Source organism: Astatotilapia calliptera, chromosome 3 (genome assembly GCF_900246225.1).
Source record: "Astatotilapia calliptera chromosome 3, fAstCal1.2, whole genome shotgun sequence".
Taxonomy (NCBI): domain Eukaryota; kingdom Metazoa; phylum Chordata; class Actinopteri; order Cichliformes; family Cichlidae; genus Astatotilapia; species Astatotilapia calliptera.
Window position 1 is genome coordinate 12,764,663 of NC_039304.1, and position 25,783 is coordinate 12,790,445.

Genomic DNA, 25,783 nt, shown 5'->3' on the forward strand with positions numbered 1-25,783 from the left:
TTCTTTCTTCTTCTGTTTTTTTAGCTCTGTTTATATGGAAGAGGAAAATGGAGAAAGACAAAGTAGATAGGTGTTGACAGAACTACCTTCACGCCACCAGCATTTCTCCGTTCTGGGTCGATTTCTCTACTGGTCACAAGGCAGCAAAGCTATACCTGTAGGACAGACGGGAGGGAGGGAAGAAAAATTGAGAAAATGAAATAAATATCTATTTAAAAATAGCCTCTCAGCATGGCAAGGAGAGATTTGAAGATATTATCCTCAAAAGGCTGCTGTGAGTGAGGCCGGGAGAAGGGGAGGCTGTCTGCGGTGAAATATGAAAAGCGCATACTCCCTGACAGCCTATGGCTTTACCTGATACTGCCAACACCAGCCCACTGGAGTGATCCATAGAGTCTTTGTGGAGACTTGTGATATAAATGCTGAGGGCTAGATGTTAAAGATCCTCAGCTCGCTGCCGCCCCACCCTCCCTCGCGCCATCCTTCGCCATCGCCTTGCTCGCCGCATGGGGGGAATTTGTTATGTTCCCTCCCGTACACCCACCTCGGAAACATCAGGACAGCGGACAGTGAGAAAGTCGACTGACTTGTCCTTGTCCCTTTTCAATTTGACAAGGCAAGCAGCCTTGGGGACTTTCCAGTCTATTTTCAAATTGACCATTTATAATCAGTTTTCTAAAGGAGAAAGAGAAAGGGTGGAGGAGTCGAGGCGGCCCCGCGTTGTTGTGGAGGGTATAGAGCTGCGGGTTGGTAGATGATAATACAGCAGCGTGTTGTCAGATGTGTCAGCAGGTAAGATGAATGAAGAATAGGGAGTGGGTGCATAAAAGAGAATGCACAGTGGGGAATTGACCTCTATTCAAAAAAGAAAAGGAGGAGGGAAAAAAGGGAAAGAAATCTATATCCTCAAGCGAATAAACATATACAGCCTCTCTTTGAAATATGCACCACCTCACCATGAACCCAAAGCAGAAGGAAAAGTTGCGCTGGCCACGGCTAGAACCTTCCGCAAAGACAAGGCGCCCATTGTCCGTTTGTTGACGCCAACGTGGCTGCATATATCAGCACCTGCAAGGTCAGGCCGACTCGGGCGTAGCAAGCGTGGCCAGGGCCCCAGCCCAGGAGGCGTTACAGCGTCCTGTCACACTGCTTGCTCCATCGCCACCACACGATGACATTTCCACAAGATGGCTCTTCTGAATTATGCGGCCCAGCAGAAGGGTAAGGAGAGAAAGGGGGGAGGAAAGCTCATTTTCTGGGTGTCTGCTTCCGACCTGAAACCGCCACTTGTTTTCATCAGCGCCTTTTGCAGCTTATGCAAAATGGCGTGCGGGGCAATGGGGGAACAATCAAGCCGGCCCACTGCTCCTGTTCTCCATGCCACAGGCACCTCTGTCTCTCCCTTTTTGAAGTGTAATGACAGTGTCACCTCTACACTGGCCCCCATCTTCCCCAAATTAATCCCAATTTGGCCATCAAACGCGGGCCGTCCAGAGGGGCAGGCGGGAGGTAATTGACATTCTCAGGTGCATGAGTTTTGTTTATGTAGTAACGCTGAGCCAGGGCCTTTCACCGCGGATGACAAGCAGACCCAGTTTGCATACACCACTTGATTTGGGAGCCCTGCATGAGTGACTGCTCAGCAACCCGTGGTCCTGTGGCATTTCAGCAGAGGACATTCCAGTAAAGATCGCCTCAGGTGTCAGGTGGCTCGGAAGGTGCAGGTGGCAGCTGGAGGTCGTTTGTCCAGGGGAATTGATTCCACCATGACCCCATCGCTCTTTCTTACTATTGATCCATCCCCCAAGACCCCTGCACAATGCCCATGCCACACCGCTGAATTACAGCTCAGTCATCAATGTGGCCTAATGTTAAATGAAAGAATGGAAAATTTTCAACTGGATATCACACTTCACTTTATGAAATAGGCAGCACGTTGGCTACTTACCTCCAAGGTCATTCCAGTGGTTCACAAAGTCCATTTTGGTTATTGGGATTGTGTGAATGTAGAGAGAGAGGGAGTTCATAAACCTACAATGACTTACAGTTATTGTAGGGTTGTGCTGAAGTGGGGGTGTTGGCGCTAGTACGTGGAATACCCTTTTCCTAAATGCTTTCCTCGGCAGATCTCCCATGCCTTTTAGCATGTCACCCGGGGCTATGAATCACCATTACAGCGCCTACATTTTTACCTGCGCACCTCAAAGGCTTTTTCATTATGGTAAAAGGGAACCCAAGCCAGGTTGTTTAGGGGGGTTGGATATGTTTGCGAAAGGGAGGGTCTGAGATTTGGGTTGGGCGAGTTAATTACAATAACAATGGGGGCAGCCAAAAAAAAAAAGAAAAAAAAAGAAGGCACGCTATGGCAAGGGCTGAGCTGCTCTCATTTGTTTCAATAAGGTAAATTGATTCCTATGTCCTCTGGTGCCATTTGCATCGCATCCATTTAGCGCGCGCCACTCGCCCCACTCTCGTCGCACCCTCCTCCCCCTCCCCCCTCCATTCGCTTCACGTGTAGAGGGCAAGACAACATCGATGGGGACAAATTGATCTTCCCGGACGCCAGACTCATGAAAACACACACCCGCGCGCATATTTATAGTCCACTTGCGCATGAATCTGCATGTACAGTATACATAAATTCATAAGTGGAACACACGAGATGACACTCAGAATTCAAGACTGCGTAAATCTACTCCTGTATTTAGCTGCTTTGTTTTTACTCTGTTTTTCCACTCTGGTGAGATTGTTCTCTGTGTGTATACATGCATAGTGTATGACCTATAGCTTTTAATCATTGACTTGACAAAGTAACAGCGCTCATTTGGGTTACCATAGAACAGTCACGTCACTCAAAACTAGTTTGGTACTTTTGAAGTACTACGTAATTGACCTAGAAGAAGAATGTCTTTTGTTTTAGAGCCCTGCTCTCCAACGTTTTTGTCATGTTGCCCTTTAAAAGCAGAAAAAAATGTGTGTGCCAAAGTTTAATGCCAGTGGTATCGACATGTACAAATATCGGTACAGTGTAAGTGATGTAAGCTCAGGTGTAGTGGACACACAAGAGTGAAGTGTTCCTACTCTGACAGTGAATCCCAGAGCAAAAATAGACTTTTTCATGATCTTACTTTGAATCGCTTGTTTTGCCTCATATTACTTTTACAAAAATTGGTCCATTCTGCTTAACATTTAATTTGATTTTGGGTTTTGTCAGCCTCGCTAGTGTGGAAGCGCTCCTGCTTTTTTATACTTCCAAGATAAAGCAGATTAATTCAGCTTCCAGCCTCTCGCTATCCCTCAACTCGCCCCCAGTGAAAATCCTCACCACAGCTTGACAACCTCTGTTTGAGAGTAATTCTTCCAATTCTCTGCTCGCATCTTTTTTTTATTAGCCCGCCATGACACACAGCTAAACCGCGCCGTCCACCCAATTGCGACTTTTTTCTTCCAGTGTCACACTACCCATGTGACAACTGATCCATCTCACCGACGCCGCTTTCCTCGTGCCCACTAGCTCCAGTATTACTCATGGGCAAGGTCAGTGAATGCAGCGGCGCTCGCTTGCTTCGAACACCGCCCTCAGCCAGGGTGGTATCTATCGCGCCTCCTTCACTGCCTGCCTGCTACCCCCTTTGGTGTAACACACTGTGTAACACATACACACTCTCCCATCCCACACTCCCATCATCAGTCAGCGTCAGGGCAGATAGCGGCGGCCGTCAGGCGGATGAGTGACGACTGGACCTGTTACCTGGGCGCCTGCATGACAATGGGCCTGTGGGCTGAGATAGAGAGACAAAAAGCTGGAACTCTGCCACACACATGCATGACACATTACACCGGCAGATCTTTATTTTCTGCTGCACAATTAGGTGACAACTGATGATGTAAAGACATGCCTCACAATGCTCCCAACCTGGTAACATGTAATTGAACGCCGCGTGTACTATAAGTGGGCCTGCGTGAATTACTGTTTTTCACCCGCAATATTCTGACAATGAGTGCTATCACACGCACACACACACACACACACACACACACACACACACACACACACACACACACACACAGAGGGAACTGATTCAAACTAGCTGAAATCAGGGTAATGTAATATTCATATACAATAAGGAAAATGAATGAGTTTAATGATTATAGGCTTCCAATCTACTCATTACTGTGGTCTTCTTTCAAGATAGCAGCACTCTCCAAAGGGCTTAGTCCCCAGTTAATAGTACAACTTAGAAATAAACATAGCTGAGGCGAGTTGCTTAAAATAAAAGAGAACGCATCAGAATCGCCTCCTTGAATCGGCAATAAGAAAATCCTATTAAATCCCTTTTAATTGCCCCTCATTCAGGCAAATCCTGAATGCTTTTGAACAGTACAAAAAAATATAGATTCTCATGACAAGAGGGAGGTGGAAAAGCTTTGTATATAAGTCTCATCGATATTTTTTTCTTTCCTGTCTCAACACACTTCTGCTGCTCCTGCGGGTGGCGGGTTGCGGGTGGGGCGGGTGCGGACCGATAGCGTGCTCTTCTGTTTGAAAGTTTGCAAGGTTTACGCGAGCATATACGTCTCACCCATGCTTGAGTTAAGACTCCCCGGCACACACACACACCGGCAGACTCACTCGAACGTACACGTTCCGAGCACGCCACAAGATTTATAACAATAAAAGCCTCCCCAAAAGGCATTGAAACGCACCAACCATTTCACAAGCAGCCTTGAACTCTGGCTGATCTGCTATTTGTTACCTCGAGCACTTGGCAAAACAAAAACGGCTACAGCCCAAACACTTGAAAGGGCTTATTGCTCATGTTGCCCACAAGTTCAGAGCTGTCTGGCTGAAACACACCGTCGCCGTTAAGCTCGCTAGACAACAAACTGAAAATACTTTGATCCAATTAGAAACACAGGCTTATTTGCTCAAGTATAAATGCTTAAATTGGTAATACCAGCAGGTAATTATTAAATTCCCCCAGACCCCCCACTCCCCCCCCACCCCTGCAGAACATCTGTATTGCATCTGAAAACACAGTGAGCACAACAATTGAGTCACAGGTTTGGGCACCAATGGATGATGATTATGGTAATCCAACAATGCCAAGGCTCTATTGTAAGTCGCAGACTTCTGTTGCAAACTCATGACCTTATTAACCTTCTTAATCCTCAACTGGGTTCTCGTGATAAGGGGCTTACACGCACACACTTGCATGCGTGCACGTCGCCACTTTCATTCTGATGCCCGGCAAACACTTTAGAAGCCCTATCCACCTGTTTTATCCTGCACACCTGAGGTTCTCTGCATAATATCAACAGAGGCCCTCGAGTCATCCAAGACAATTAACGCTTTCCCTTAGATCAACAGTGGGGGGAGGAAAAAAAAAAGTGGATGGCAGCGTTTTGGAGCAGAGGGCCCTCCCAGTGTGGGCACATGAGAAAGCAGGTCTGATTGGTATTAAGTGGTGAGATTAAAAAGCCATCTCATAGGTCAGGTCAGCTGGTGTTCATTTGAATGCATTACCAGGGTCCGAGGCTAGATAATTCTCTCATTAGTGCCACTCAAACCCTGAGTGACAACACGGGTGAGAAGGGAGCATGTCGTACAACACTTAGAGTTAATTAGTCCATGCACACTGTTGCTCAGCACCCCGTGCCTATGCTCTCTCCTCATCTTCTCGCCTTTTTTTTTCTTGTTAAAAGAACCACTTGTTGTTTCAGGAAATAAAGGGATTTCTTTTCAAGTTCTCACGGCTGCTAGTCACCAAACTGTCAGACCGCAAACAAGCCAGCAGCTTAGCCAGGGGTAAACAAGGGATCCTCTAAACCAAAGTTTGGATATCGTTATAGCTGCATTTGCCCATCATATTCTTTAAATCCCACAAAGAAAATGTCAACTTCTTCTACGGTATGAGAGTGCAGCGTCTCTCGAGTTCTCACTTAAATTTACTCCTCACTTGTAATGTCCTGTTTTTGTCAGTCAGTTCAAAGCTTTGTGATTGGTGATGTTTTGCATGGTGTTTTGAGACCGATTTGACAGGTGTCAAAGATCAAGAACCAGAACCATTACATAGTGCAAGCTGGGGTAATCAGAAAATTAAGGCTGGGTCTGTGAGATCAGGATGGATTGTTTTGGGGGTTTTTTATATGTCAGTGTGTTTCCAGATCTAAGCAACACACTCGGTAAAAGGCAATCAGTAATAAAGTGAATGATAACACAGCCAAACTATGAAAATAAGATCCAGGTTGTATAATCCCAAAATAGTTCTTCGGATCGTTGAGTAACATAGGACATGAAATGCCAAATTAAATGTTGAATGAAGCTTAATATGTTTCCCCTTGTACTCATTTCAATAGTTTCTGACAGGTAAGACCTGCTGGTTCTTATTTTATTTCATTTTTTGTCCATTAAGTTTCAAAGAGATTTCGGGCGGAGGAGTTTTTGACTCTTTCTTTGTTGATGACATCATGTTTGCATATTGGGAGCACGAGGTTACATCCACATTGTTAGTCTCCCGGCTTGGATCCATGCCTGAGAACTATATTCACTTTGGTTCTAAAGGTTCTATAAATTGTCTCTTTTTCTTTCTCGCTTATATTCTCTTCTTACTCCCACAACTGTTCCCACGAGACAAGGTACTCGGCTCATTGGCCACCACGCACATGGGGGGGTTGGGGGGTCTCTCTTGCCACCACCGCTGGGTTTACCCACCACACACACACACACATACACCCATCCCCACCCCCAGCTGAGCGCACAGGGTTAGCTGAATATTCTAAGAGCTTTCAATTTTTCAGGCAGGTCTGCGAACCCCCTCCCATCATGCAGCGCCATCGCACTCAAGGGAGTCAGAATTTTGACAGACGTTAGCAGGGTCATCTCCAGTCCCTCAGGGAGGGGCTTAAAAGAAATGAGTTGAATTGCCTTTTCTCTCTCTCTCTCTTTCTATTCTCTCTTCATCTCCCTGCTTCAGTTCTCTGTATGGGTCTGTCATAATTCCACTTCCTGTCTTCCAGGCCTAGCAGCATTCATCCCCCTCAATCTCGTCTCCGCCGCCAAATTCATCAATCGCAGACGAGGCCTTCCAAAAGGCGCTTTTTCATAACTTCGATGTCACGCTACTTACGCCACTGTCAAAAGTGGTGACAGGGCTCCAAACCGCCGGTTATGCCACAGTAAGGCGTTTATCCACTTGTATAATGTGCTGCTAGTGCTCACGCAGGATCAAATACGGGACGCGAGGAAAATGGCTTCCAGCTGAAAGAGAGATGAGGGGGGGAAGTGAGAAAACATTTCTTCTTCTAACTCTTTTGCACTAACATGAATTCCCAGTGAAATGTCTGGCGAAGTAGGTCAATGGGATTTAGAAAGTTTGTGATGCTTTTTTTTCTCCCCCCCCCTTTCTCATACTCACTCGTCAATGGAAAAATGAGCAATGCGATTAGGAGAGGGGAAGATGATGAGCTGGAGAGAGCAAGTGAAAGAAAGGGGTGGGTAGGTGGGTGGATGGAGGAGACATGAAGACAGGCTGAGTGGTGGTTTGGGGCTCTCGCAGGTCCCTCACCAGCTGAGTGTGAGAGACCCAGACAAAGAAAAAGAGGGAAGAGATTTGTATCTGCGCTCCAGAGAAAGGGAGTGGCTCGCGTCTCTTCATCTTGATATTGAAGCAACAATCTAATTATACCATTTCTCCAGGGGGAATATGCATATGAGGGTAATCAGTAAATAGAAAAAGGTAATTATTTGCCAGAAGTCATAGCCTTTGCACCTGTAAGCACTGCGCCGATCCAAGATTGTGCCTCTCCTATAATTCACGATGAAGATAGTTTATTAGGGGGCTAAATTATTTAGCTAATTTATAATAAGTAAATGAATTTCCCAGTTATTGAATATTTCATAGTGTCTGTCAAAACATAATGAGTTAAGTTTGGTCAAATACAAATGGGTCCCACTTGGTAATTTGCCAGAATGTTCCTCGGGGTAAATCTCTGCAAGTGAATGTGATTGAATGTTACAATTAAACGTGCTAATTCATTGTCAAAAGCAACTTATCTACACACATGATATATTTGGCGCCTAATTGGAAGGCACATTTAGAAATGGTTTATTCGGTGACTTTCTACATCACGGCCTAATCAGAATAAATTCCGCTGGCTGTAATGAATTGAAGTTGAATATTCGTAGTTGGGCTATTAAAGAGACTGGAAGTGTGAATTATTTAAATGCAAATGAATGTTTTAAGCTTTCCAAGTAGCAATAGGCACATATTATTCCTCATTCCCCTCCACCCCAACACACACACACACACACACACACACACACACACACACACACACACACACACACACACACACACACAAATGGCTAATTTCAACATTCACTAAGTGCAGAGTAACCTCTTGCTCATACAGTATTCCATTCAATCAATTCGGCAGCAGTGCAGGTTCTTTCAGCCGTGCAGGTAGCTCGACGCCGTGATAAAGGAAGATGGAATCCATCAATACTGGGAGACAGGTGCTGGAATTACTAATCAACTCTTAGCTGGGAATTATGTTGCTCATGGGCTGCAGTGAGGAATCATGGGAAATATGATTCAAACTTCCCTCACTTCTGATTTTGTTTGTTTTTTATTCGGGTGAGAGAAATTTCACCTGGAATCGAGCTGTGTGTTTGCACCTGACGAGTTCAACGTTTTCCGCTCCGTCAAGACCACCGTGCGTGAACTTTGTCAGATGCTATGAAATGTGCTTCAAGCTTGTGCTCAAAAGCAGCCTGCAAAGAAGCTCTAATCCGAGCGGCAGTGGCATTATTCATGTTTCCACAATAGCTTGTTATTCATCAGAAGACAAAGGAGATTCTCATTCGGCTTGACATAGATGGAGGAGGGCCACGAGGGTATTATTCACATCTGTTGAGAACAGTAAGCACAGCCAACTGGATGTCGCGATACACAATGCTTATTAATGCAAACAAAGTCTCCCAACACAGTATATAAATGGCGTTTTCCTTCACGTCGGAGCATAAATATTAATTGTATTAAATATATGATGTATTGTAGTTAAAAAGCTCCTTCACTTGTTTATTGTTAAGCCAACAGCATGCGCTTTATTAATGAGAGCAGCACATCACTGCATGCCACATAAAAAGCCGTACACGCTGAGGTGCGCTGTACTACAACTGTGCACCACGAGGTGGCACTGCAGGCTCACAAACAGATGCTGTTAAACCGCTCTTCTTCTCCGGTTGTCCTCCCCTTCACAGGTGTGTAGCTGGATCAGATACATGTACACACCCGCAGTACAAAACCTGAAATTCAGCAGCGCTCATTAAGCCCCTCATTAAGCTCCATAGCAGTATAGTTTGCTCAATACAGCATCCAAATAATCCTTAACCTTAACCACGGCAATGAATCAGCAGACTGCCTCAGGGTGTTTTCCTTGTTTGGTTTTTCCCTCTAAAAGTAGTTCATTTGCACAGCTGTCCGGGGAACACAAATTGTATTATGCTCACTTCCTGTGGCAGGACATCTGTTGCTTTCAGCTGGCACGCCTTCTGAGTGTGCTGAAATGCTCTTTATGCACCCAGATGACATTATCATAACTAAGATGAGTACTGCATTTTGTCTTATGTCGCATCCTTTCCATTCATAGGGCAGGTGGTTAGAAAAGGGGTTACTAATTATACCTGTTTCCCCCACAGCAGCTAAACTACGGTATTTGTTTAATCTTGTCAAAGAAGTGAAGCATCTGCTCAATCAGTCTTTATTCCAAATAAATGGAAGCTATGGGCTTTGATGTGTCACTGAAAAAGGCTTTATTTCCGCGCGTTCCTTTGTCTCGACACCGTCTTCAGTGAGCTCACTGAGACAATTTGCGGTCATAAAACCACTGCTTTCATTGATATAATCACATTATTGCTCATACTGACACCGCTTATAGCGCTTTAAAATTGCCTGCAATTGTAAGGAATGCAACTGTGGAGACTGTGGTTTCTCTGTCATTCCTCAGGTACTGTTATCGTCATGTGGGCATGTGCACTGTGTCCGTTACGTCTGTAAACAGGAAACAGCCTTTCACATCACAAAGTGAAACTGCTGAGCATGTTTTCCCATACCTGTGTCACTACAGCTACAGACCTTCAACCTTTTAGTGAATCACAACTATTCAGAGAACAATTCAAGACATTAATGCAAGATATCTCGCAGATTCCAGTCACGTGACTCTTGCTGGTAGATTTAAGCTAAAGATAAGATCTTAAATATGTAAACAGACCGCCAGAACAGGTCAGCTTTCACATAATACATGTACGCACAATAAAGTCATTCACAGTGATAATGCCATTATTATTGTTGGGTTCTTCATAAGTTCTTCTCCAGCCCCATGAAGCAATTGCAGGGCCTTACAGCTCGCTGGTTCTGTATAAACCTTCCTTACCTGCAATGAGTTGGGATTCGGCAGGATAGAATACCGATTTAAATACCACTGAATTAACATAACCTTATTTTGTCCCTGTCTTCACATCATAAAGGCGAGTGAGAAATTATACTCCTGAGACAATTCACCAGCTGTTTTTGTTAAACTACAAAAAAATTCATAGGCAATACTTCAAATCCAAAATAAATCTGGATTCTTGACTCCAGTTCTTGAAAGCAAAAGCATGTTCATAATTCACATAGTAACGCACATTTTTTCCAGCTACTCTTATTTAGACTGGCCAGATCGGGATTTTGAGATGATTTTTGCATATTCCCGTCCAGATTGGTACAGAGTTCGACTCTGCTTCAAATCACTGAAGTCCACGTGGAACAAGCCAAAACGAACGCTGAATCCATCGGCCCATTCAAAGTTATCCATCAGAGACCATGCAAAATATCCACGGACGTTGATCCCATCTTCTTGTATAGCTATACAAGGACAGAAGAAAGGAGTTACATAGAGCCATCTAATTAAACCATGACTAGTATCATGATATGTGACAAAAGGATCATTCTAAAGTACTAGCAAAAACCTGTTTACTAGGTCCACTCATTTATATCTTCATTATAAAAAGTAGATAGAGCAAAAACTGCTGTTCATAAACATCAAACAGATGGATAATAAAGACGCGTGTATTTATCTTTCTCTTTGCAAACGACATATTCATTGCATAAAAGTAATCAGTTGGCGTCGCTGTCGCTGAACACTTACTCACAGATCTGAATCACAACACATTCCCGTGACCCCAAAGTGTTAATGCGCTAAAAATTGATTAGCAGAAGCAACGTATGCGTAAGATACACACAGACGTATGTGTAACGCTTGTATCTATAGTGTCGCTGTCAAAGGCATCTGAAATGAAATGGTAATGAAACAAGTATTAACTTTACCGCACTGGGTACCCCTCTTTGAAAGTGAGGTAAATAAAAACCTTTTGATACAACACAAACAGTCTATGGAAACCACATTTATGATAAATGATAGCAAGAAGATTAAAGGTACATCAAACCAATTAAATGTTTTTTGTTTTAAACAAGACTAAATTTGTCAATTTGGAGAAGCTGCAGAATTAAAATGATATTTTAACCATTATTTTCCCGATTCGCATGCTTTTAATTTTTTAAATACGCAGGATTTATGCAGTCCCGATTTACTAGCCATTACCTTTTGCCACTTCTGAGATGGTGTCCTTGTAATACATACAGCGCTGGGCATCCTCGATCTGCAGTGGCCCCACCTGAGAGAAACCATTCTCTGTAATGTAGATCGCCGGGTTGTTAAAAGTGTCCTGCAAAGTCATAGGGCAAATATTATTGTCAAACAAGGCATCACAGCCTGTCAGACATTCCAGGGGGAGACAGATTGGTCTACAGTGTGCCGTTCAGCTGCGTTTCAACGGTGCCAGGCTCAGACTAATGGCGTGTGACAAGTCACAACAGCAGGAAATTGCTCGTTTGCAAACACTTTTCAGCAAAGTAACTGTTTCATTCAATGTGACAGCACTAATGAAGCATCAGTGTGTTTCTGGAGGTGTCGAAAAGAGATTGCTGCATGCAAAATCAATAGTGAGACACTAAACAAATGCCAGTGTTCTCCTCGTACGGTTGAAGGTGATCTATCTTGTTGCTGGTCAATTCATTTTGAGCACCGACTTTACTTTTCCGCAAGGTGAATCCAAACTGTAATGAAAAGATTTGGTCGGCCCTTGGTTTGGGTTATTTTTAGTGTAATATATTAGCGTAAAATTGTGCATTTTTACATTTTTGGACTCTACTGCAGTAGCTGTGCATGGCTCACAGTTTAAAATAATCCTTATTTATGTTATGCCGGGACTGGTGAATTATCTTAGTCAATCATTTATCTGAAACAAGCGCTTTATACTCCCTCCCCCCACTTTTTAAGGAAACTTTCTTCTGATTGGCTGCCCCACACAGACTGTAACCAAAAGAAAAAAAAAGATTTTTAGGAAAAAGTTTTACCTTAATGTACTTTAGGAGTTTCCTCAAGCCATCTGGCACTACAGCCAGCCAGGACAGTCCACTGATGGGCCAGGATGAATCCAAAACTTCCTCTGTATCTTGGTCTCCCTTTATACACAACATCTTTTCACAACCTCCTCCTGGTTTGACTTTGCGAGACGTGTAGTAGTTCAACGCAAAGAAGTCGGCAGTTCCCAGAATGGCAGATTCATCCTTGGAGAAACTGGGGAGCCTTGAGGCTGCATTGTATCCTAGCTTCCTACTTTGAGCGTCTATAGCAGATCTCATTATTTCTGGATAATCACCGGTAACAAACACGGGCCAGGCGAACCATCCCAGTTTAAATGCAAGGTCACGTTCAGTAGCAGCAATGTCCTTGGGGCAACCTTGGTTTAATGGCTCACACCAGTCGCTGTTGAGGGCAATAGACACGGCACCTTTCTGCTCTGACCTGTAGCGAGAATTGTAGCTGTGCCAGGCCATGGCGTGGGCCCGCAGCATGTTGTGTCCCACCAGGTAGGCAGCAGTGCCTTTCTCTTTTAACCCTGGGGCATGGATGCCGTCTTCGTGTCCCAGTTTGGCGCACACTTGTGGCTCATTGATAGTGATCCAAAGTTTGACACGGTCCCCAAATGTTTGGAAACAAAACTGAGCGTAATTGTCAAAGAGACTGGCTATACCAGGTGATTTCCAGCCTCCCTGGTCTTGCAGAGCTTGAGGCAGGTCAAAGTGGTAAAGGGTAACCATCGGTGAGACATTTGAGGTTAGCAAATCATCAATCACTTTGTTGTAGTATTGCACACCTGTTGAACAGAGAGTGCCATAAATGGGTAATGAGATACAATTGCCTAAAGCCATCAAATAGGCCTGGATCTAATTCCAGCATGTGTGTTTCAGGTCTATGAAAATACCTTTCTGATTGACATGTTGCGTGGTCCCATCAGGCAGGAGGCGGGCCCAGGAGAAAGACAGGCGATAGTGCGTCAGCCCAAGCTGCTGGATACACTCCAGGTCTTTCTCCCACAGCTCATAGCTGTTGCAGGCCACGTCTCCATTCTGGTCCCCAAACACTCTGCCTTTCTCATGACAAAATGTGTCCCAGATACTCGGTCCCTTGCCGTCCGATTGCCAGCCACCTGAACGACCGCGTAAAGGTTGTTCAGAAAAACAGGTAAAGTGTTGACATATAGAAATATCACTCTGTGAATTTATTGTGACAGCATCTAAGACGTCATCTACTCTAGCGGTTATTTACATTCATCTAATTACATAAGTGTGTTAAAGACTGTATTAGTCTGCCAATATTTTTTTATGTGTACCAAATGAGTGACAAATGTAAGGAACAACTAAAAAAAATGTGGGGAGAAATACAAGTAAATGTCGGAAACAGTGTTCAGAAGAACACATTCAACTTAGTTTTATTTATATACCACCAAATCACAACAACAGTCGCGTGTAGCTGCTTTATATCGTAAGGTAAAGGTCCTACAATACTAAAAAGAAATGTCCAAGAATCAGACAACCCCCTATGAGCAAGTACATGGTGACAGTAGGAAGGAAAAACTGCCTTTTAACAGGAAGAAACCTCTGACAGAACCAGGCTCAGGGATGCGCAGCTATCTGCTGCAACCGGTCAGGGGTTAGGAGAAGGAAACAGGCGGCAGGGTTTTTTGTTGCATTCGAGTTTTGAAAACCAGAAAAGGAGCCATTCTTCCTCGGGTGACTGACAATAGCATTATGGGATATGATCAGACTGTGTCACAGAAAACAAAAAGTAATATGGTGGTGAGAGATGAGCCAGCCTTAACCATATTCTTCAGTCCACATGGGCATGAAAGCGTCATGGGGGGTTGTTGGCTTCCATGATGACAGTGCATAGATGCATGGGCCATACAGGTCACCGAATGGTTTGGTGAATAAGAAAATCATATGAATCACAGACTTAAGGCCCGTTTAGTCACCAGATCTCCATTAGACCAAATGCCCTGTTACACCAATGTCAAAACAACAAATGAGGAAATGATGAATACATTTTCATTTATCTGTATCTCCATCAATATATTCAGTGCAATGGCTACTATTTCTTTACACATGCTTAAGTTTCACCAAACACTCATTTAAAGCATGTTACAGAGTCAATAGCGCCAATATTTACCAAGTAAAGTATTCACGGTAAAGCGAATTACATTAGAGGTTCTCGGAGTGTAAAAACCCCCTCTCTCTCCCGCTCCATAACAGTTATCACTGCTCCATTCAAAAACTTGTTTACATACCTTCTATTTGATACGCAGACGTCGCCGCTCCCCATGCAAAGTCACGTGGGAACATGTTTTGTGCATTAGGACGCTGAAACAAAGGTGTTCCTATATCTTAGCGCGTTATGCTTTTATCTCTCTTAAATTTAATACACAAAGCGATTTGTCTCCCTACAAAGCGGACGTTTTTTTGTTTTGTTTTGTTTTTGTTTCATGTGGCATCGCAGCCATTAACGTCCACAGACCAGGAACTACTGCGAGATGTGACGTTTCGTAAGTCACGTACAGAAGATTTCATCCAGTACGGGAAACTCCGAGGATAATTATCTCGCTGGATTTTGCTTTTTTCGACAATGCCACTACTGTAATACTAGCTTAATTCTGTTATTAAATAATAATAAATCAAAAACACATTAGTTCACGGGATTCGGTCTTTTCATGTTCAAAATTTAGGGCAGGAATGTGGGATTAAGAAATGAGGAAATGAAATCCGAGGTGCACCTGAAAGCACCGCAAGAATGAGTCGAGGGTTGCGATAAAATCAAAGGCTGTTGCCAGCTTGGTAAATTAGTAAAAGTCTATTTTGCAGTCAAGCAGAGCAACTAAGTGAGTTTCTGCTGTGAGTTTATGGTATTAACTTTTTTTTTTTTAAATTATAAAACAAATAACATAAATTCAAATTGTAAAGACCCAAATATTACGATGCTATTAACAATTTGGACAGAAGTATTTCTCTAGATAGTATAAGAAATGCAAAAATGAACTATAGTTATAACACATATGGTATGATACTTCCGTATCATATACAGTCTATCGTTAAGCCTCGCACGGGTTCTAATAATGCTGTAGTCTAGTTTTCTATATGATGAAGTGAATCATTTGATCTCATCAAAATGAACACAATGGACTGCGACAAGAGGGCAAACAAATACTATCAGATTATCAAGAGTATTACATTCTCAACTCGGTGGAGTGGAAAGATTCAAACGTCTGTATCAGGGCAAAAACAAATCCTTATCATGGCTTTCATGTGAACTGCAAACTAGACCAAACGACCAGAGGTGAAAGTACAGATCCTGTATTACGATAAAATTAGCAAGAAAAACATAAACACTCACTTTTTTTAGTCCTGCAACAGCAGTATTTTTTTATGTCCACCATATTTTTTATCGCATTTTTATATCGCAGGTTTATATTTTAAATGCTATATTACTTATGTTGATAGTTTTACATGTAACTGTGCACTGTTTGGTGATGTGCAACAGGTACATATCCAGAAAAGACACTTTTAACAGTTCCTTTGCGTTCAACCAATGAACCTCGTAGACGCAATCATCCCCCAAACTCAAAGGAAGTAATCTCCTGGTGCTTTTATTATGAAATGCGGACCGGATGTGGTTTGGAATCTGCTCGGCCTTGACCGCCCCTGACTTTAGTGGCTCCCGGGGCAGGACCATGGGACTAGTAGGACTTCTCAATGGAAATAAGGCTAGTTTTAAATCTTTTCTAAAGACACCGGTTAACAAAACGGACACGCCGACTACTCTGGATACGTTATTATACAGTTTTTAGTGTATTTTTCCCACATTGGTAGCACAGTTTGAGCTAAAACTGTTGTTGTTTTTGCGCTCTGTTTTTTTCCCTCAAAGTAATTTCCTGTTCATGACCGGGGGCGAGAGTTTGCACGCTTGTTTCTCGTCCCGTACGTGTTTCGAAGTAATGGGAAATTTAAAGTGAGCGTTAAAAAAGCCCGACCGCGTTTCCTGAAGTTGGGAGCGGATAACCTGGGATGACTGCAGCCGCCTCCTTTGGATAAGACAACACACTGACTTGGACCCACGCTATGGGCAACAAAGGGAACCTCTCAACAACTGTGCTAGTTATTTAGCTACCAGGGAGGATACTCGGCATTTGAAATGTGGTAGATTTGCAGAGCTGGGAGGAAATGGAAGCCGATGCCAACATGGAAAGGGAATTCTAAATGAGTCGTTTTCCAAACAAAGAAGGACACCTCCGTCGGACTGAACACCGCCGAGCAAAGGGAAAGCCTTGCGAGAAATGGAGGAGGAAGGCTCGCTTGAGCCAAACAACATACTTGCAAAGGTCTCATTCTTCTTTGCCCGGTTCTAGCAACATCTACCCGCCCGCCTGTTCTGTTATCAAAACATTGTTTCCTTCGCCGGTGCTGCAGTGCTTTTCTGGCCGCGTGTGAATTAAAAATGAGGGTGGATCGTTTGCAGTTGTTTGGGATTTTGCTGCTGCTGAGCGGCTGCTGTGGCTCAGCGGCATCATCCGCGTGCAAATCGTTTGATGAAAACTCGAAAAGCGGTGGGAAAATCGTGCCGTCCTACAAGAAAGTGGTCTGCAGCAACATGGAGCTCCATCAGGTGTTGCCCCCGGACTCTCTCTCTTTCCCGAACAGAACAGTGACACTGTGAGTACACGCATACAGATGCATGCTGTGAAAACACATCCCATCAGTCACTAGATTCACTTTATTCTCAGTAAGGACTGTTTCTTTCCTGAAAGTTAATGTTACTGGAACTGTTTGCGACGTCTTAATAACCATCTTATCCCCCTTATTCATACTGCACAAACATGGAAAGATAAATATATCTTGATAAGCCGACCACAAACTATCATTTCACAGCTATATACTGTAAATAGCAGTGTAAATACTAACCTTGTGTAACAGTAACCCCTTCCTGTTATGCAGTGATTTATGCAGAGGCTGCTAAATTGCACACATGCCATTATAAATGTAAGAGCTCATAGGTTATGGATGTGATTCTTTTTCCACCTGGTTTTACTCTGGCATGGTTAGATCCTGACAGCACACCTGGCTAACACTAGCCAGGTGCCTTTTTTTTCTTCAAGAATTACACTTTTAAAGTTTAGTTTTAGGTTGTTGGTATGTAGCCACTACAGTAATATGGCCTTACATCAGAAGCAGGCTTTGAGGCTGTGCAACCACTGCCTCTCCATCAGTGTCATTGATTAAAGTTGCTGGTCTTTGTGTGGCAGTCTGCAGGGATGAAACGCACACCGAGACGCAAGCTGCTGATTGATTGAGGCCTTTGTGTTGTGTCAAGTCAGAGCAGATTTAACCAATTGACACTCTGGTTTTGGTCCATCACTGAGCATTTGACAGGGAAAAATAAATAAAAAGGAATTTGAATAATCTTGACAGTAAGTCGAAGCTGCGTGCACCCCAGAGCTCTTGTACTTTGTGGTGGTGGTGTGCAATGGAGGAAATATGAGAATACCAGGGCAGGGTGCAGGAGTGGAAAGCAAATAATGGACTCCCAGGAGGGAAAGAAAGGCAGAGGATTGGCTGGTAATAAAGAGTTGTAAGACAATTGCAGTGCATGTTTTTAAGAGCTTTACTATAAGCCACTTGTTAGATTTGAGGCACTTTCCAAAGGCGCACGTTTTTAAAAAATGTTAGTTTGTATTTCAAAACAGGACTCGACTGCATTTGCAGATATTTGAAACTTTCTTGTGTCATATCGTTAGCTTCATAGCATAAGTGCCTAAGTCATTGTCAAATGACTTAGGCAATTATGCTATGAAGCTAACGATATGAGACTTGAAAATCAGCCCATGCGCATAGTTTCTGCAAGGATGTTGTTAAGTTTGGAGTTTGGGTTTATGTCCAGAGTAATTTTATCAAGTAACTGGAGCCCAAAAAACATCCAAATTAGGCCTGTATAGTCTATCCTGGGTGGAGCTCCACACCTGGCAGTCATTCAACCAAGTGTTATTACCAAAAGCACTGATCCAAAAACACAGACTGTACGCTTGTCCTTATGATTAAATGTCCCATTAAACGAAGCATTCATAGTGTGCGTCAGTTGTTTTCTTTACTGTACGGCATCAAGAAGCCACGAGGAGTCCAAATTTACTCCAGCACATGCCTGCTGTGATGTTATTGGTGGGTAGAATCAAACCGCATATTCAAGCTTCTCGCTAACACAGGAATAGATCATATGGGTGAGTTTACTGTGTGCGAATTATTAGTGTTAGGGCAGATTTACCATTACCTGCACAGACTATGGGATGTCTCATTGCAGTTTAGCTTAAAGGATGGTAAGCAGAATGGACAAGTAGACAAGATCCGTCGTAAACTGGAATAAAACACTTGTATGGCTCTTGAATAAAAAAGAAAAAGATAAATTCCACTGCTTTTATTTTTATTTTCAGGAAGGATTTATGGAATTAGTGCTAGGTATGGTGTGCTCTGAAGTAATGTAGTGGGCCCTCCCTTCTGTTTGCTTTGTCTTTATGTCTACAGTGAGCTTGTAGTCTCTCATCACGCTCTGACAGTGATGGATCGGAGGTTGAGCCTGGTTGCTCATGATTTAGCGCTGAGCTCCAAAGAACAAGAGCAGTGTAATTTGAGAGCTCGACCAAAAACAGCCATGAACGCGAAAGATTTTATTCAGTCGCCCACATTTGTTTTTCTGGGAAGCAGTTGTCGTTTATTGTTGGAAAACAGTAGAACTACCCTGTACTTGTGGAACTGTCTTCATAGTTCCCTGCAGACATGAGTGGCAGTGAAATGACAGTTTATGCTGACTGCAAAGTTTTTTGGGTGGCAATTTATAACCTGTAAAATCAGCGACCCCTCTCGGGAGACGCAGCTGGCCTCGCAGGAGTCCCAGCTGGTGTGAGAACCCTTTCCCAGTCTTGAAAATGATCATCCCCCGTTTCTCCTTGTTAAGCCAAAGCTAATCCCAACATTTTCAGCTGCTCTTACTTTGTCTGTTCATGCAGCGATAATACTGGGAATAATGTCCGGAAATTCACAGATGAGATTCCTCGAGGTGTGCGAAGCTAATAGATCTGTATCTAAATGGCCCTTTAGCAGGCTTTCCTGCCAAATCTCTCGCTTTGGATTAATTTTTTTGGAATATTAAAAATTTCATCATTTTCAGTGCCCCTCTGAGGTTAATACACAGTAATATCCTTCACCTACTCTGGCCCTTTGGGCGTCAGTTACGGTATATTGTCAAGGAAGTGATTGATGGCATGGTGTCTTTCTTGTCGGAAACAGCATGTTAAGCTAGATATGATTAGAAACCCATCTGTCATACTAATTCCACCCCTTTATACTTCTGATTTACCTCTTTGGGAGGTCTTCTAACAAATAAAAAATGTAATCCAAGCTTTTCACGTGAGAAAAAAGAAAGAAAGCTTTGACCTGTAAGCACATTTCTTTTGGAAGTTTGTCAAAAACTCTTTAGACTTTGAACTCGCTGAACTACAGTGATAATTGGCTTGACTTCATTCCAGAAAAGTTACCATGCGTAAGAGTAGAACAACCAGAAGTCTAACTTTAATCGTCGCTGTTTACACATGAGCAGTTGTACAGCTAAATTAGCTATCGTCTTACCCTACTTGAATGCTTGGTGTTATTGGCCTCGTCCTCAAACTGAGTTTGTGTAGTTACCCGGTTTAGTCCTGCTCTCAATGCCTCTCGGCAGAGAAAAAAAAAGAGTAATACATTCCTCACATTTGTGCTCTCCCAGTGATACCACATGCCTAAGTAATCCGAGAGGAAATGACACAAATGTGTTTACAGCTGGCCTGTCCTCCCGTGTCAGTGTGGGCCCTCGGCTAATATACGAGTGGTTGAATTTAACTTTTATTTTAAGGGTTGTCTGAGTAGTATGCATGGGTGTGAGCATTTATTTCTGTGTACCTGTATAAGTTTCAGCCTCTGCATCCACACAGACAGGAAGAAACTAGACGTGAAGTATTCACCAAGCTCATATTTCTTTACAATCCTTGTTTAGTGCATATATATATTTTAAAAAAGGATCCATTCACAGGAGCACCTGGATCAGACTGTAAAAATGCGTGCACCTGGTTTTGGCTGCTGCAGAGCAGCGCGGGATTAATGTCTGGAGAAAAGCAGGGATTTCCTCCCTCATGGCAGAAAAAAATCACTCTGATTTGATGACACATTTGAGTGCAATAAACTGTCTTGTTTCGCAGTAGTGCAGACCTGGATGCTGTAGGCTCATCTGGTGATTTCATTTCCTTTAAGTCGAGCTCTGTGGAGTTGTTTCCCCTTTGGATTTTAGATCTTTAAACTTTTTTCAGCGTGATTGTAAATTCTGGTCCAAAGCGCAATCTCTGTGCTTACGTCAGTCGTCTCATCAATTTTTCCATGTCATGCTGAGAGATTTTAAAGTGCTTGTGCGAGGAGAGTGCAGGTGCTTGCTGTCATGCATGTCCTAAGAGGGTTTGTTTTTGGTGCTTTCCGAGCAAACCGTTGGTCTCAAGGAATGCTCCTGTTTTGTTTTTTTTAAATAGTAGTTCTGAAGTGTTTGCAGAAGAGGGTAAAATCCCAAAGGCGAGGCATTCACTGACAGCTGCGCAGAAAGTCAGTCTGCAGGCTTTCATTTCGCAGACCAGTTGAGCTTTGACTTTGTCAGGTTGCCTCAAGTATCGCTTAATCCCAGACAAGCAATTCAGTTCGGTGTGTAAACACGAGCTACGTGCTGTGCGGTGCCTACACGTCTGTGTTCATTTTCCTGCTCGCCCCCCCCTTTTTTTCCTTTTACCCCGGTGTTTGAACGGCAGATCATTTTTCCATTCAGCTGCAGAAGGTGAATACCGCACTCTAATGGTTTGTCCTGTTGAAAGCTGAAAGAAGATATTTTAATACCAATGACTTACAAGGATGAATTTGCAAAAAGAGGGTGTATGACATGTGCCTTTTTGAGCTTGCCAGTTCGGATGAATCACTGCACCTTTATGTTTTCTACATTTTTTTTTCACTCTTTTGTCGTCCATTTTTCTCACACAATATTCCTGAAAAAAGTCTTCATACTTTGATTTTTTTTTTTGTAGAATAATAAAGAGCTGAAAATCTTTACATTGGCACATGAGAGCACCTCAGCCACTGGACCAGGTCCTTTCCCCACCTGAACTCAGACCTAATTTTCCATGCACTATATTCAGAGGAAGTCACTCTAGAAGGGTTTTTATGAACCCATCTGCAGCCTGAATCTTATTTGAAAACCTGCTGAAGGGTTACAGATCTCCACGCTATGAAGTTCTTTGTCCAAAAGCCTCTTGAGCATAAAGAACCTGTAGGGAGAACTCCAGGGCTTTGTCCTTGAAACACTACGTGGCTGCTTGCACACTTAGCAGTGGCTGGCCATTTTGTGTGTTTCACTCCCTCGCTGCACAATGTAAAAATTGCCTTTCACTAGTGTAGTTTTTACTCACATAGAGAATGAGATTTAATCTAGACAAGTGCATTTTATACTACTTGTGACTAAGAGTGGAAATTCTGTTTTTAGAGAAGGTTTTTCCATAAATGTCATTGAGATTTATACCATCTGTATCAGTAGACAGGATGTGAGATTTCGTAGACTCCCCTAGCAGCTTGTTCCTGGCTTGAGCTCAAGCAGGTCTTATCTATGCATCAAGATAAGCAAGACTCCCTCATGTGTTGTTAGAAGCACAGACTGAAGAAATTCCACAGACTGGTCCTTTGTCTGGCGACCTCAGGCTGATTTCATGAGACAGACAGCAGGGAAGCAGACGATCTAACTACACATGTCCTGAGGCCAGTGAAGACACTAGTATTTAAATGGCCGTGATCTCTATGGAGACTCGAGGCTTTGCTCTATACATATTATTTACCTAGTCTGCAGTGGTAAGGCTTTCACATGAATGCAAGAGTGCAGAGAGGACTTTGCAGCCCAAGCGGTTTCTAATGTGGCGAGGTCACACTCCTGTCATGAGGAAGAGGGTGGGACAAAGCTAGCAAAAGAGCCAAAGAAGGGAGGAATGAAGAGAGGCCAAGAAAAGTGTGCATGGCTCTCAGGAGAACTCTCTTTTATAGGTTTATTTGGATGACTTGAGACTTACAGGGCTTTAAATGTGCAGTTTTGTAGCCAAACCTAATTCTTGATGCTTTACATAACCTCTGATGATGTCGGTGATGGTGAAGGTTTTCTTTTGCCTGCACTGAAGTTGTTTTCACACATGGACTTGGGGACAGTATTGGGTCTCAGGTTTGGGCATTGTTTGAGTAGCCATGCACACACAATTGCATGTTTACCCTTTAAATTTATTTATTTATCACGTATTTAGAATTTCATGCCTAAAATCCTACTTTTCTCAAATGCCCAACTCAGGTTTAGGTTTTACCCCCAACCCTTTTGTCAAGATTCTCATCAGGGAATTCTCCATCCACCCATTTCCTTCCATTTATCCAGTTCAGGGTCACTGGTGGGCTGGAGCCTATCCCAGCCCTGGACAGGTTGCCAATTTGTCATAGGGCTAACACAGAAAGACAAACAACCATTCTTTCAGCCAATGTAGATTAGCCAATTACCTAACCTATGCATATCTTTGGACTTTGGAAGGAAGCTGGAGTACAGTGAAAGATATGTATGTGCATTACATGCAGACTCCCCAAAGAAAGGGCAGCCGACTGGTAGATTTGAAGCCAGGACCTTCTTGCTGTTAGTGAATACCAATGGGAGACTTTAAATATAGTGTTTTTTCAAAGGCTTTTCTACAAACCTGAAAAGCTCTAACTAAAAGCATCGCTGATCCACCCTAGCGACTGGTTGAGGTTGAGGTGGGTTAGTGTATACTTGGAAGGTTATGACTTTGATTTTTGCATTGCAGATTTGTTTGTTTATTGCTCCAAGTTTTGAATGAATCTTCAACTTCAGCTCTTTTCAGTTTTATTATTATTCCTTTAAAAAAATGTATTAAAGGAATAAAATCTTGCGTATGCTCTTTTTGTAGTGTGACGATCCAGCCAACATGAGAAATGCTACAAAGAAGTAGCCAAACATAATAAATTCCCCCAGCCTTGCATTTATTGGAGTGCTAGTGTACTGAAAGGTGTTTTTGTCCATCCCCTGTATTCTGCTGATTAAGCCCCACATTGCTAAAGCTGGATTTCATCCATTTGGTATTCCATGCATTTCACGTATGAATTAGACTTTTGTGACGAGAGACCCAACATCTGCGGCTGTATCATCGGACCATGTGCACACAGGCAGTGAACAGAGTTTGCAGTCTTGTACATCATCGAGTCTTAACATTTGCCATTTCAGCGTTCAGAAGCCTGGAAAACAGGAACTCTTTATGTGCGTACTTTCTCTGAACGGCAGGGAGCCAAACAGCAAATCTCCAGAGAGTCTCCTCTGTCCAACCCTGTAATAAAACGGCCCCTCAACGCCCCGTAATGACTCCAATTTGGCCCCGGGTTGTGGGTGCCACTAAGCATGTATGTCACCCACCATTTCCCCTCCATGCTAACCACACGTCCTTGCTCTCGCACTCTTTGGGAGTACTTTTAAAGAAGGACCATAACTGGGAGGGACACACGGGAGCAGAAAGCGGGCAATTAGCTTGGAGCTTTCCTTGCTGTGGGTTAGCTCTGCTGGGAAAATAAACTAGATAATAAAATGCTGTTTATTACCCCGAGAGGAAGCTATCAAGAATTCACACTTAGGTTAGATTTAGGTTTTAGACTTTCTCAGGCTCTCTCTTCCTCTATTTTTTCCCGTTTTGTTTTAGTAAACAACTAATTGGCAAAGTTGCATTTAAATTGGACCACTGTTAACTCTAACCACATTGCTTTTAATACAGTGTTAGCTGTAAATATGAGATGAATATTTGGGTGTTCCTTCTATAAACAGGGATTTCTTCTCATAAGGACGACTCCCCGCACTGTCTAATTGTGTGACAGCTTCGAGGCGAGTATGCCACCAATGAGTCATCGTGGCTGCCGATCAGATTGCGATACATTTACCTATAAAGTCAAGCCAGCTTACTCCTAATCCCACTTTGGCTACCAGACACTGCCAATTTGACATGAAAGAAGCACTCAGCTAAAGTTGGAGTTGTTTTTCTTCAGCTCTCCCTGGCAGAAAGCAACCTGGTGTGACTGGATGCTAAGCGTGTCTAGAGCAAAAAGAAGTTGGGTTAATATTGTTATCTGTCAACAAGTAGCACTCTGTCATGAATCCATTTGCTTCTGAAAAAGACACTCGATCCTTTTGATTCCACCTTTGCATTTCATTAGCACACATTCCTCGCTGATGTTTTGGCACCGCGGCTGCTTTACTGACATTGCACAGTAAAATGTTTTTATTTCAACAGCCTGGAAATCGTTATGCAGTCTTTTGTGTGAGTCAATATCTGTTGCTTTGCGTTCACACTTTTTTTTTTTCTCTGCAGAATTTTAAGCAACAACAAGATTCAAGATCTCAGAAATGGATCCTTCTTTGGATTATTTGCTTTGGAAAAATTGTGAGTATCGTTATTTCCTCAGCCTGTGATTTAAGAGAGCATTAATGTGTCAATATTAATGCTCTGTTTATAGCACATTGAAAGAAAGCTTTTTTTTTTCTTATGCTTAGGTTGTACAGAAACATAAATCGTCACTAATGCACCTCACATATGTTAGTCTCAAGCTAAAAAAACCCCTCATAGTATTTCATGTTATATCTGACAGTGCATTAGCAGGAGCCATTCATCACTTCCCAAGTGAAGTTTTGGCTTGTGCAGCAGGAGGTTTGTTAAACACACACTGGCATCGTGTCGGCAAAACATCCGAGTCGCCTAAAATGTGACGTTTTGCACACCTAACTTCAATACAGGAAATCTGTCTAAAGTGAAAGACTAAAGATGGTACTAGAAAGGCCTAATTATAGGCATAGCCACTAGGGTTGGTTGTTATCTGCCTGGCAATATACTCTCAGAACACAGCTGCTGGAGTATTCTGGGATGGTTAAAGAGACACCGCGGCAATGAAGTATTGATGGCCGTTGAAATCTGTAAAGAGGAAAGTTTTATAGATGTGTTAAGGCATTTCCAGGTACAGTGGCTTGCAAAAGTATTCGGCCCCCTTGAACTTTTCCACATTTTGTCACATTACAGCCACAAACATGAATCAAGTTTATTGGAATTCCACGTGAAAGACCAACACAAAGTGGTGTACACGTGAGAAGTGGAGCGAAAATCATACATGATTCCAAACATTTTTTTACAAATAAATAACTGCAAAGTGGGGTGTGTGTAGTT

General features: G+C 43.0%; 2 protein-coding genes across 2 annotated transcripts in view; one reads left to right on the forward strand and one right to left on the reverse strand.

The window, feature by feature from the left end:
- Window positions 1–9,800: 9,800 nt before the first annotated feature.
- On the reverse strand, window positions 9,801–14,975 carry gba3 (glucosidase, beta, acid 3). Its single transcript, XM_026161846.1, has 5 exons — window positions 14,732–14,975; window positions 13,370–13,594; window positions 12,459–13,261; window positions 11,644–11,767; window positions 9,801–10,907 (listed from the first exon to the last, which is right to left on the reverse strand). The coding sequence occupies exons 1-5, from the start codon at window positions 14,784–14,786 to the stop codon at window positions 10,705–10,707; spliced, it is 1,410 nt and encodes a 469-aa protein (XP_026017631.1). The 5' UTR covers window positions 14,787–14,975; the 3' UTR covers window positions 9,801–10,704.
- Window positions 14,976–16,076: 1,101 nt separating this feature from the next.
- adgra3 (adhesion G protein-coupled receptor A3) overlaps window positions 16,077–25,783 on the forward strand; it is a 29,541-nt gene continuing 19,834 nt past the window's right edge. Inside the window, exons 1-2 of the mRNA XM_026161847.1 lie at window positions 16,077–17,147; window positions 24,938–25,009. Of these exons, the coding sequence (XP_026017632.1) occupies window positions 16,933–17,147; window positions 24,938–25,009 (287 nt within the window). The 5' untranslated portion in view covers window positions 16,077–16,932. The remainder of the gene's footprint in view (window positions 17,148–24,937; window positions 25,010–25,783) is intronic.

What these genes read in the sequence shown, in the direction of transcription:
- gba3 (XM_026161846.1), bottom strand. Translation starts at nt 14,786, where the DNA reads ATGTTCCCACGTGACTTTGCATGGGGAGCGGCGACGTCTGCGTATCAA. An exon ending in AACTCCTAAAGTACATTAAG is followed by an intron (nt 11,768 to 12,458) that starts GTAAAACTTTTT and finishes ATGACTTTGCAG; the next exon opens with GACACTTTTAACAACCCGGC. An exon ending in CATCTCAGAAGTGGCAAAAG is followed by an intron (nt 10,908 to 11,643) that starts GTAATGGCTAGT and finishes GTCCTTGTATAG; the next exon opens with CTATACAAGAAGATGGGATC.